This window comes from Mesocricetus auratus, unplaced genomic scaffold (genome assembly GCF_017639785.1).
Source record: "Mesocricetus auratus isolate SY011 unplaced genomic scaffold, BCM_Maur_2.0 Super-Scaffold_100013, whole genome shotgun sequence".
Classification (NCBI taxonomy): Eukaryota; Metazoa; Chordata; class Mammalia; order Rodentia; family Cricetidae; genus Mesocricetus; species Mesocricetus auratus.
Window position 1 is genome coordinate 19,811,113 of NW_024429196.1, and position 13,767 is coordinate 19,824,879.

Sequence of the window (13,767 nt, forward strand, 5' to 3'; positions counted from 1 at the left end):
AAGATCAGCTTCTCCTTGGAAAGTCTTAGCAAAATATCCTTTTAGAAGTTGGCAGTAAAAAGTGAGTTATTGTGAAATTAATATTCAATAAATTCTATCAAATTAAGATTAAAGTCTTTTTATTCTTACATATTAATTCCTGAACACCACATTATAGAAAGTATCAATCATCCAGACAATATTGAACTCCCTCTCATTCCTCATCAGTCTTTCAAGGAACTAGTTACAAGTAAAAAAAAATGAAGTAGCATTGCCCTATAAATTTTCTGTCAATGGAAAAATTAATTTGAGTAAATGAAATTGACCATATGAAAATATTCTTCAATTCACTCACTCCTTGGTGTTCTATATAGCATAGACTTTTGTAAATGTGTTAGAATTATTGAGCAGTCAATGTGATTTTATTCGATGCATAAAAAAGCCAACAAGGGTTTATAAGGAATGAAGATTACACAAGACCCCCCAGGTTTGAACCTCAGACCTGCTAAAATAAATGGAGAGTGAGGGGGAGAGGATAGGAGAGGAGAGGAGAGGAGAGGAGAGGAGAGGAGAGGAGAGGAGAGGAGAGGAGAGGAGAGGAGAGGAGAGGAGAGGAGAGGAGAGGAGAGGAGAGGAGAGGAGGAAACCATTGAATTGAGGTTACATTGGGGATGTAACCACTTTAGAATCCGGGTAGATGAAATGGTTCAGCTGGTTAAAGCACTTGTCCAGTAAGCCTGAGAACCTGAGTTTGATTACCAGATCTGACAATGGAAGGGGAGAACTATTTCATGATTGTTGTCCTCTGACCTCCATAAGAATGCTATGGCCCACAATACACATGCATGCTTATAGATACACACACATACCTCCATGAACACACACACACACAAAGTGTGTATACATTCATCTATACCTATAACTCACACAGACACTTTCACAAGCACCAAATTGACACACTTGATGAGAACATAGGAAAAGAGTTTACACAGATGGCATACAGTGTGCTACCGTATACAGTGCTGAATGACCATCTCAGCTGCGCTTCTAAAGCTATGTCTATCCTCTCCCTCCTGCATCTCTTCACAGCTTCATACTCACCCAAGTGACACAGCAGTTCACATCACTACTATTCAATCTCCTATTTCCTTTGAAATACTCATTTTCTTCTTCTAAATTACTAGGATTTCTTAATTTAGGGGACAGGGAACCATGAAAGAAAACACTAATTTTACATAATCATTTAAAAATCCAAAGCATGCATTCTGCTCCAGAGTTGAAATTCCAGCCGTAGATGAGGCATTTGACAGGACCGTGAAGACACATTCTTTACTGAACACTGTGTGTGAGTTATGCATATGACAGGGAAACTTCCTAAATGATAGATTTTGCTAATCCAGTACTTTAGATTTCTCTGTCTTGCTGCAATACCTAAATGACAGATTTTTCTGAAGCTTATGTCCCAAGAATTTTGGTTAGTGAGAACCTGACTGCTTCCAACATAATGGCTTATTCTTTTGTTTTAGATTCGAGACGGGCCTTTCCAGCAAGACCCCGTTCTCGGGAAATTCTGCACTTCTCTGTCTACCCCACCGCTCCAGACTACAGGCCCTGCTGCCAGAATTCATTTCCATTCTGATGCTGACATTACTGACAAAGGTTTCCACATCACCTATCTAACCACACCCTGTAAGTATCCTGCCCACACAGACTGACTGTACACTGGAAGTGTGGTGCTATGGTCACGGCAGCTTGCTGTGGTGATGCCTAAGATGAAGGCTTTCTTAGATTAGCGACATGCCTTCGTGAGTATGTCTCATACCACTTTAGACTCATTCTTCATCTCCACAATGTTAAGTACTATAGTACTCCTTAACCCTTCAATAATGGGATCCATATTAAGGGATCCATAATTGTAACAAATTCAGAACTTCAGTTCCCTAGTAGCATTACTGTTTTTTGTTGCATGCATTATTGTTTATGAAAACGGTGCAGCCTGTTTGAGAAACATCTAGCTTCATTCTTGGTTCAAGTCCAGTGCCCAGAAACCAACTTCCAGGAAGCTGTTCCAGTTCCTAGAGTTTGCTTCCATATACCTAGCTATGATGCTTTCAGTTACATTCATACCTGGAACAAAGAACAAAAATGAAATTCTCTATGATCTTCTTTAGAGAATTTTGCTTTTAACTCATGGGGTAAACACCTTGTGTATCTCTGTATCAGGAAAGATAGTAAGGATTCACATTGGTCCCCTTTTCCCATTGCTTTGGCTTCAGGCTGAATGCACGGCTATATACACACATGCATATATAATCTTATAATGAGCGGCATGGACTTACGCATGGTGTACAAAGCAGGGTGGTTATTTAAATGTAGGCACGAACTATAAAAGTTTTGAAAACTGAATCTGATATATCAAGCCAGAGGAATATCATCCCAATGACCATTCCTTCCCTCCTTTGTTCTCCTCAGCGGATCTGCACTGTGGAGGAAACTACACAAGCACGGAGGGTGTGATTCTCCTTCCTCCCCTGACTGGACCTTTCAATCGCAACAGGCAGTGTGTATATCTCATCACACAGCCCGAAGGAGAGAAAATAGACATCAGCTTTACCCACGTGGAGCTGGAGAGCCCGTCGGGCTGTACTCACACTTACATCGAGGTAACCTTTCCACCCACTTCCCCTTGTGGGACACCCATTACAGCTTTCACATTCTGCAGAGTGGTGGTATAGATCACCAGAGGGCTTGTCAGAAATGGCTCTGAACCAGCACCTTGGGGCGTGGGAAACTGCCAGGTGAAGCGAGAGTTCAACAACAAGTATTGTAGGGCGTCTAAAAGAATCTGTCTAACACAAACCCAAAGAGGTGAAACAAGAGCTTGATAAGGGAGCCAGGGAAGCACTAAAAGGAGAGTTGAAACCAGAGACTCATAATAGTGCTAAGTTATAAGCTGTACAATGGAGCTCTAATCACCAAGACACATGCAAGTTAGTGAACATAACTAGATTTACTGATAGGATTTGAATTTCAGATAGATTTCCTAGAGCAATTTTATACAACAGACATCACAACATAGAGAGTCAGATATTAGCTCAGATTGCCCAGCCAGTCTTGACACAGACTTATGCTAACTCATTAAATCCTCACATCCTTCTGTTTTAATCTCCGTAATCCAAGGCTTAGAGAAGTTAAGTTATTTGCCCATAATTGCTTAGTGAGTAGCAGTTTGAATTTAGGAGTCACACTGGTCTCTTGCAAGAACAGACTTGTAATAGTGTGCCTTTAACCACAGGAGTAGCTTAGACTTCCCTAGAGTGGATGGCTCTGTGAGTCCCACACCCTACTCTCAAGTCTCAGGAGACTGTGTAGGTAGGCATGGTAGTTGTCCAAGACAAGCACAAACATCACTGTGACATGAAGGAACTCTGCAGAGTTTCTGTGTATTCCTGAAGAGGTTCTTCTGTTGGCTATAGGATCTGTCAGCACATCTGGAATGATAGACCCTCTGTGTCTTTGAGGAGCAATCTCTGTGAGTTTCTACCCATCTAGCAAACTCCGTTAAATTGTTGTGTGGGGGGGAATCACAAAACTGGCCCTTAACAACTTAATTTTGTAGAGCAGAGTGGCTGAATACATTGTAGTTAGAAAGGTACTGGGCTAAATGATCTAACTTATTACTTAGTTCTGTGGTTAGAGGTCAGGGTAACTTTGGGCAGTTCTTTGAGTACTTCAGTTCCTACTTCAGTAAGATGCCTCATCTATTTCTGTAACGTTTGTGATAATAAAACCAAGAAAAGAAATGAGAAAAAGCCCTAAAGGTTATTACAAAGTATTATAAAAATATAAGGTCTTCTAGACCAAATTTTCACTTTTGCCCCAATCTTATCAGTTCAGAATCAGCCAGTAAGACTCTTCCATGTCTAGCCATACAAGTGTTTACATTCTTATGTGTGCACAACCTCATAAGGTTTTGATGGAAATTATAAAAGAACACACAGGTATGCATACATGCATACACATGCATGCACACACAGACACACATCTCAACTAAAGTTTTTACTTCTAAAGACACAATTGCCCATGGTTAGTGTGACATGGTTACAAAAAGATGAGTTCAAAGGGAGATTAACTTTTGGGTAATTTGTTCTTGCCTAAGAGAGATTTTAAACTGTATAGAACAATACGATAGATGTGACAGACACATCTTTCTGGAACACTAAGCCTTGTTTCTCATTAATATTTCATAAGTGGCTTAAGCCATCAGGACTACTCTAAATGAAGGACACAGGAGGTAGTAATGAAAGTTTACATTTTTATTCCAGAAAAATTGTAGGCTGAGTAAGAATGCCTATAGTGTATGACATTAAGTCTGAGGCTTAAAATAGGCTATAGAGGGAAAGGAATGGAATTTTATACCCCACACTCCACTCAGGGAAACTGGATCCTTACAGGAGAGGCTGGTGGAATGGGAGGGCATGCCTTCTAGAGAAACAGAAGGGTTTCTGGTTAACTCTTCCTTTTTAGAAATGTGCTGCATCCTTGCACAGCCTCAGGGGCCAGATCTGATTGGGATGGGGAGAGAATGAACAAAAGCAAACACACAAATGTGCAGAAGAGCCGGGCTCAGGTGTGCTGTGCTCTCTGATGGAGAAAATGAAGCCTCCCAGAAGTACAGCTTACTAATTATGTACAGTTGGGCAGAAAAGCAGGGTTATTGCATACAGGTGAACATGAGGTGTGTGATTATATACAAATAAACAAGGAAGCAGAACTATTATATACCAAGGGGTCAGGTTTAGTTGACCCCAGCAGGAGCAGTCTCTATAGGAGAGCAGCCTTCAGGCCGTAGATATCCACATGGAGAAAGCTGTGGTAGACATTCTCTGCACACACTGTCAGCATCTGCACATACACCAGAGCAAGGCTCTGCCATCCCTCTGAGCCTCATCCTGGGGGCAGACTTTGCCACTCTCCTGTGGGTCTAAGGCTACTGTTCTTGAGATGGCCACATCCATGTCAACAGCCCACATTCCCTCAGGATTTTACTTGCTTGGGACTTCCTCTACTCCCCATAGATATTGAAATAAATTCTGCCTGTATGACAAATTTTTAAAAAATATTTTTAAAAAATAATATAAAGAAGTCAGATGAAAGAAAGTATGGAGCTCTTGACTTCATCTCTGCTACAACGGGCATGAAATAACTTTTCTGGGTCTACAGGTAGGGAGTTAGCAATACGAACATCCAAGAGAAAGGGGATGCCAGGTACAGTGGCCAACACAGCCCTAGAGACTGAATGATATAAAATATGATACACCAAAAAAACAGGGACTAGAATCATAAAAGAGAAAAGAAATAATTAGGCAAGCATTAATCCTGTGTGGCCATACAAGCTGTGGTAAAGAGGTTGGGCTGTGTTCTGAGAGTCCGGGGAGACTACTAACAGGATCTTAGCACTGTGCCTGCCAGTGGTGGTCACCACCAAACAACGATAAGAATGATGGGAAGGAGAAAGGGAAGCTTGCATGCTGTGGTTTAGAATCAGGAGAGAAGATACTCTAGGAAAAATGGGTTGCATTGTCTTGATTTTTAGAAAGTAAATTTTAAAATCTGATAATTCTATTGATAGAGATATTGGAACCAATACTATTTTATGAAATCTTGTTTGCTCTTAAAATACTGAAATGCTGGCCACAAAGTAGTCAAACATGCTAATGAAGAATAAAAATCAATAGCCAAAAATAATGATGATGATAGTAATATAATTAGGCCATGCCTGATGTCACTCATCTTCTATCCCTTGCATACCATTCTTTTAATTGTGGTGAAGCCACAGTCCTTCCCCATTCATCTGTATTAGCTGAACATTGTTTTTAAGATCAAGTCCCTCTGCCACCAAGTTGTGGATCGGCCTGCAATTCAATTCACGGAGAGTCTGGTAACACATTTAATGCTACCATATGGTCAGATTTTGTTTTCAGCCCTTGGGTGGGGCAAAACTCCTAGTTTTAGCATATTTGGTTTGCTTTGATTTAAGCTCTCATACCTAAATGGATTTTAGAATTTGTAGTATAAAAACAAATCGGGATAGTTAGCACACAGAAATGCACATGTGTATTAAGGCTTGGCTTGGAGACCTGATCTATTCCAGATGTCAAAGTCTGCTGCTTACTCAGCTCTACAGTTTGCACTTAAAATTTCATATGAATTATATTTTATAGCCCTGTTAATCTTAGCTCTCTGCACAGGAAATAGTTCCTTTATAAGAACTTGGGTTTTAATGGGCAGTTTTTCTTTAGGAGCTAGTTCAACCTATAAATGCCATTTGCAATACTTCATAGGCTAAATATCCTGGGTTACTCATTATATCCTGGGACTCTGGGGTTCTGACATTCAGTCTTTACAAAATAAATAAATAAATCCTTGAGAGGCATACAGCAATACTCAGTTGGTGAAGAAGTTACCCTGCAAGCTAAAGGGTCCGTGTTGGATCCCTAAACAGTGTGGTGGCACACATTTGTAATCCCAGCACTGGGGTGTTCGGAACAGAAGGCTCCCTGAGGTCAGCCAGTTTAACCTCATTTGTAAGTTCCAGAGCAGGGAAAAACCCTATCTCAAAGGAGGTAGATGATGTTTCTGAGGATGACACCTTAAGGTGTCCTTTGACCTCCTCTTGTGCACTTACACACACACACACACACACACACACACACACACACACGAACCCTCACATACACATGTACCTGTGCAAACACAGGCACCCACGAACATACAGTGAAACAAAGTAAATCCTTGAGAACCCTGAGCCCTGGTCACAGAACACTGGCATCTAACACTGGCCCTGTGATCCCTTTGTAAATGTGACCACTAAATTAATGAATTTATTGTACTCCCCTGCAAATGAAAATTGCATGGCATACAAGACTTTTTAAAAGAAGAGAAACTTTGTTACTACAAACCCATTTTCAATATCAGTTATCTTTCTTCAGGTTGTGCTATAATAAGCAATTAATAACATTCCCCAGGCAAATAAAAAGTGATAACAAACAGAACATATCCCACGGTTCAGTACTGTGTTTATTTTCTGCCCCTGTCAACATTTTAGTTTGGGATCTGTTCTGCTTGAGGCTCTGCTGCTGTCTTCTAGGGCTTTAGCTTTGTAGAACCAGGCTCCTGGAAAGAATAAGCAGTGACTGAGTCACCCAATGACACCAGAGCCTCTATGAGGAAATAGGTTTGTCTTATCCTCAGGTCTGAGCAATTCCTGCAGTGAAGCTCACAGTCATGGGAAGGACTAAGTGTTAGTGCCCCATCGGGAGACATGACAAGTCTCACACAGAGAACAGATATTCAGTCCTCTCACATAAAAGAAGCCAGCGATCATGAAATACAAAACCATTTCTTCTAGTTTCCAAGCACAAAGAAGAGAGTTTGTTTGTTTTTTTTTTCTTTTTGATGAGAATATGAATTTACAAGTGCTAGGATATTAACTACAAATTGAATTTTGGGTCAGTTAGAGCATTTGATAAATTTTGTTCTAGTATCTCTGTTTAAAATGTGGTGGTTAAAGTATTCCTATGCCTGGGATCCAGGAGAAGTACAGGTTTTCAGAATTAATAATGTTTCCTTCCACAAGGAGAGAAACACTGCCAAAATCAATCGCACCTTCCAGGCTGAGTGCCCTTGAGGCCTGTAAGTTCCTCTTATGACATCTGGATGGCAGCTGCGTTCCCCTTGCTAATGTCCTTGAGTGTCACTGATCAGGACCCAGGGGACCAGCCCTCTTCAGCTTGCTCTGATGCTTTTCTTCCTTCTCGTCATCTTCTAATGGACTAATAGAAATGAGAGACAATGATCTCAGAGGAAGCAAACAGAACCCGAGGGATTAGAGGACAGGGCACTGTCTTCCTCGTGTTTCATGTATTTTAGTCTTCAAGAGCTGTCCCTGTTAAAGACCGAATTGTTAGATTACACACTTTCGCATTAACTGGCCAGCAGGAATTTGTCAAATACCGTAAGCACCTCCCTGCAGAAGGTTTTGTTTGGTCTGCTTGGTTGTCTTCTTTTTGCTAGATACTTGAAAGGACACTTTCTCTTCCCTCTGAGACTTTCCATTCTGTCAAATAGCATGACTTGACTTAAGTCTAAGAAATTTGTGTTGCAGATGTCAAGAGCTTAGAGTAAGGAACTGGAATGAGCCTGACTCAGTGAGACAGCATGTGATTAGCTCACATGGCCCAGCCTTTAAAACAGTTTTAGTTCTTATCTTCTCAGAGCGTCCTTGGCTATGGATCCACATGCACATCTGTCTGCATCGCAGATGTTCTTACAGTAGCATTTGCGGTATAAAACTGTGATGTATAGTGACCCTTCCAGACCTTCGTACTTCTACCAGTTTTGGATGAGAGGAACAATGTCACAATATCCCACCAACCTTTCCTTTACTACCCACTGCCCATAACCTAAACAATTCTCACCGACCTCAGCTTAAAAGACATGTCTCCTGAGCACCCCTTACCTCCCTGCACGCATCTTATTATCATTTTGCTATTCTGAAATGAAATTCCATCTACACAGATTCAACACATTATATACAAAACCATTAAGTTACGAGTGAAATTAAGGCAACAAAATTAAAACCACATTTATTGCTATGTGCGAGATGTCTGGACAAGTTTCGGTGTGAGATAGGACAGAGTCAGCTGTTTGTCTCCCACACTGCCAGGAATTCTCCTGAGTAAACTCAGGCCGATGTGGTGTGGACTGGTGACTGCTCTCTATGAAAAGTGAGAACCTCTTGCTAGCTATCAGGAAGGAAGAAAAAAAAACTACTTTTTTCATTTGTATTCTACTGGTCATCCTAGAAAATTGTGAATATTATGAATTTCTAAAAGTACTTTATGTTATATACATAAAACTGGACTAGATTAGTGCACAACAGCAAAACTTTCACCTAAGTGAAAATCACACAGGATATTAGAGAATCCTTGTGTGTGACTGTTACCTTTTGGACTGCCTAATGGTATGAATCTTAACTATTCTATACTCCTCATGCCCCCACCAACATCAGAATAATAGTTTTAAAAAATGCCCTCATGTTTTCCCAAATGCCTAATTATAGTGCCCACTGTGTTTAGCACAGGTTAAGTGACTGTGCTAAGCTCCGCTCCTGCACGAACATCACTTTTGCCACAGCTCCAGAGAATATCTGTGCCTGTCTCAAGTTTGTACTAGGGTACTCCGACACCACAGGGCCCGCTGCTTGCAGAGACCTTGATAGACCAATGGAGAGTAGATTAATATTGGGGGTGCTCCATCCTCCAGAATAACTTCATGGAACTAGAGTCTCTTGTATATTCTTTGTACAATTCCCAACTGTGGGGAGAATCTCCAGGGTTCTACCTTTAGAGATGTCAGAAATAACAAGAGTTCTTTAGTTGATGTTTTATTACCAGCAGTCTTGGGAAATTTCACTGCTGTCTTATAGATTCCTTTCCATCTCATTATCTAGGCTTAGATGTAGTAACTTACTAAGATTATTAAGTCAGGAGATAGATGACAGATGGGGACATGAACTGGGTCATTGACACAGTTTGTGGCTACTGCACTGGTTTAATTTTTATTACATGTATTTATTTGTTTGTGTATGTGTTGGGAGTTGCACTACAGCACGCATGTGAAATGGACAGACAGCTTGCAGGAATCAGTTCTCTACTTCCCCCATGTCAGTCCTGGGAAATCAGGCTTGGGTCCTCAGGCTTGGCACCAGTGCCTTTACCCACTGAGTCAGTGATCTGTAAATTTAGTTTTCTAGAACTATGTTTGGATTCTGTATGTATATTAATAAGTGAAATTGATCCATTTTTTTATTTTTTACTGTTTATGTTAGAATTTGATAGTAGAGAGTTGTGCCGGGACTGGGAGCCTTTGAATAAGTGATATGCGGGGATTATCTGTTCCTTAAAGGTTGAGAAGGACTTAGCAAATATACATCATCTTCTCATGGTGCTTCCTTCTCGGTGAAGGAACCAGGTAGCGATATTCCACTTGCCCATGATGCGGTATTCCTATTTCCCTTTTCTTCAGATCCTTTAGTAATTTATATAATTTTATGAAAATAATCTATCTTGAAAGTTCAAAGACTGGCAAAGAACTGTACAAAGAATTACAGTTAATTCATTGTATGTTTCTTTGACTCTGTGTTTGTAATGTTTATAATTTTTATTTCGTATACTTATACATATTTCTGATTTTCTCATTTGTCTAAAATTTGCTTTTGGTATCCCTGTTCTCAACCCTCCTTTTAAAAAGCTGTTCTTCAATTTATTGATGATCCTGCTTCCTTTTGTAATTATTAGGTTTAATTGTTAGTTTTTACATTTTCTTTTAATGGTTTTATTCCATTGTTAGTATTGATTCTCTAGGTTCTCTCTCCCTCTCTCTATATATCTCTTTCCTCATCCTTCCTCCTGACTTTTTTTTTTTGGTGATGAACACAGTTTATTGCTTTAGTTGCAGATTTAGTTGAACTTTCATCTTTTGATATGTTATATTCTTGGCTTTTGTTGTTTGGGGAAACTTTCTGCAGTTACAGATTTATTTCCTCTTTGATATTGTGGAAATTATTAGCACATTTTAAGAATATGTAGGTATGGACTGTATTGGCTAAATATTTTATCAATATTTGGTATCACTAGTTTGTGCTACTTCTAAATATTATATAACCACTACCTAAATTAAGGTTTTATTTATTTTGGATGTACTATTGGCTAGTCTCCAAATACTACCTGACTACTAAAGTGACTTTAGCAGTACAAATCCTTCTTTACTTTTCTGCTTAGGTTGGAGACCACAACAACTTACTTGGAAATATCTGTGGCAATGCAGCCCTGCCACCCATTAGATCATTATCTAACAAAGTATGGATCAGGCTGAGAATAGATGCTTTAACCCAGAGGGCAAGTTTCAGAGCTGACTATCAAGTTGGTAAGGAAACTTGTGCTTTCTTGTTTGTGTGCATGCATGTGTGAGTACGTGTGCATACTGTGTGTTCTGTGTGTGTGGGGGGGGTTCCCATGGAGGCCAATACATTGATATTGGATCTCTTCTTCTATTCTCTTCCACCTTATTGAGACAGGGTTCCTTACCCCCACCCCGAACCTAGAACTCTATGATTCAGCTAGATTGGCTGACCACTGAGCTCTCCCCATCCCCAACCATCCTAGAGCTGGGATTGCACACACACCATTGTATCAAGCTTCATGGGTGCTGGGGAACAGAATTCATACATATGCAGCAAGCAGACCCATGTTTTCATCCCTATCTATTTTTAAATTGTTTTACTATTATGTTACTATTTATGTTAATGGGCTTTTTGTCTAAACGAATGTCTGGGCACAGCATGTGTACCTGGTGCTCTCAGAGTCTACAAGATTCCCTGGGGTTGGAGTTGAAGCTGGTTGTAAACTGACACATGGGCACTGGGAATCAAACCCAGATCCTCTAAGAGCAGCCAGTGTTTTTAACTACTAGCCATCCCTCTAGCCCCTTAATGGTGCTTTTTACTTGTTTATTAATGTCAAATTTGCATTATTCTAACACAGAAAATATTCCCAAAAAAGTGTCACACTCTGATGTTTCTTTAAGCAGAGTTTGATTTGTAATGAAATTGAGGCCAAGAGTTCTTTATTTCTAAGAAAATATGGTTATCATTTTTCCATGTATAGCTTGTGGGGGTGAATTAACAGGAGAAGGAGTCATTCGCTCACCTTTTCATCCTAATGCATATCCTGGACAAAGAACCTGTAGGTGGACCATCTCCCAACCCTCAAAACAAATTGTTCTCCTCAACTTCACCGACTTCCAGATTTTAAATTCCCCCTGCGATACTGATTACATTGAGGTAAGAGTGAAGTATCATTGAATTCTACTAAAGGCATTATATGCTGTTTATATGAAAAGGACCATTGCTTGTACAGACCAATATCTCATAAATATAGACATGAAGTTTCCTAGCAGAATACTACTTAACAGAATGCAGTATGTACATGATTATATACCATGATGAAGGGAATTTTTACTAGCATGTGTAGAATATTATTATGTCCTAAAAATCAGTGAACATTATAGTACAGAATATAACAGTATATAAAATAAAAGACGATATATTCACTTAATAAAATACAAAACAGAAAAAAACCCACTTGACAGATTCTACCTGCTTGTTATAATAAAAACAGTTTTAAAAACTGTGGAAAGAGAAACTTTAATTTGATATAAGGCACCAAAAGCATACAGATACCATCATATACAGTGATGGGGGTATTAATGCTTCACCTCCATGATTGGTTGAAAAACAGGCATATCATCTCATCACTTCTGCTCAGCAATGTGCTGAAAACTCTTGTTAGAGCAATGACGCAAAATAAGATGCACCCTGAATGGAAACAAGAAATAAGACTTGTTCTACTCACAGTTCCAAAAAGTGACTGATTCTGCACCCCTCCACCACCACCTCCACACATATTGATTGTTTTACCACCAAGGGCGACAGTTTTCCAAAATAGATATCTCATAAAAAATTAACCTGGCTATATCTACTTTTCCTTAGGTTGGTGGCAGTTCTGTCTTAGGATCTCCTGGAAATGAAAAGTTTTGTGGCACAAACATACCATCCTTGTATACATCTCTGTATAATGTTCTCTATGTCACATTTGTGAAAAGTTCTTCTATGGAAAATCGTGGCTTCACGGCTAAGTACAGTACTGAGAATTTAGGTAGGAACATGTCTTCTCTCTCTTCCCATTTTATGCTGCTATCAGAATAAATGAGCAGTTAAACTAGGGATGTGTGTCTATGTGTATAAGGCCCTGGGTTCAATCTCCACCTCTGGAAACACGATTTCATACAATAAATGAATTATATAAAATCAATTATTCTGTGAAAATTATGATGTACACTTAAAAACAAAGACTGTACTTTCAACAAATACTTATCAATGGTTATCATGTATCCACTAATAAAAGAGAAGACTAAGTTATCATACATGGCAAACAAGAAGCAACAGTTTTCTTTTGTGCTTTTAATAAATTGTGATAAGCACATTTTATTTTGGGACCTGTGTACCTTATCCATTAACTGTTGTTATTATTGCTATTGTTATTATTTTAACAGAATGTGGAGAAGTTTTCACAGCAGCAATGGGAACCATTGAAAGTCCTGGTTACCCAAATATCTACCCAAGTGGTGTAAATTGTACTTGGCATATAGTAGTCCAGCAAGGCCAACTGATTCATTTGACGTTCGATTCATTTTATCTGGAGTTTCATTACAACTGCACAAATGACTACCTGGAAGTTTATGACACTGTTGCTCAGATATCTCTTGGGAGGTAAGAGTGCTCAGTTGTTTACGCTGAACTTTAAAACATAACATATAGACTTTTCGTACACAGATGAACAAAGTCAGTATGGCGCTTACATCGTTATATATATACATACATACATACATGTGTGTGTGTGTGTGTGTGTGTGTGTGTATTCTCAGGTCTGTGTTATAAATTGGCAACGTATTTTGACCTTGCATACAGTTATATTTTGAAATGAAGTACATGAAATAATAAGGCCTACCTTATTGAGAAATACATGATTTAGCATAGTTATCATTTCACTGGTAATAACACAAAATATCCACCTGATATATATTTTTAATGATATGATATGTCATCAACTATAGTCACCTTGCCATGTAATAGATATCTTGGGATGTTCTCTCCTTTCTATCTGA

General features: G+C 39.3%; 1 protein-coding gene across 1 annotated transcript in view; it reads left to right on the forward strand.

Annotated features, from left to right (window-relative positions):
- Nucleotides 1–13,767, forward strand: part of Cubn (cubilin) — a 197,437-nt gene that overhangs the window by 25,204 nt on the left and 158,466 nt on the right. The window contains exons 13-18 of the mRNA XM_040755469.1: nt 1,506–1,668; nt 2,452–2,642; nt 10,824–10,968; nt 11,709–11,884; nt 12,593–12,758; nt 13,156–13,372. Coding sequence (XP_040611403.1) covers nt 1,506–1,668; nt 2,452–2,642; nt 10,824–10,968; nt 11,709–11,884; nt 12,593–12,758; nt 13,156–13,372 — 1,058 coding nt within the window. The remainder of the gene's footprint in view (nt 1–1,505; nt 1,669–2,451; nt 2,643–10,823; nt 10,969–11,708; nt 11,885–12,592; nt 12,759–13,155; nt 13,373–13,767) is intronic.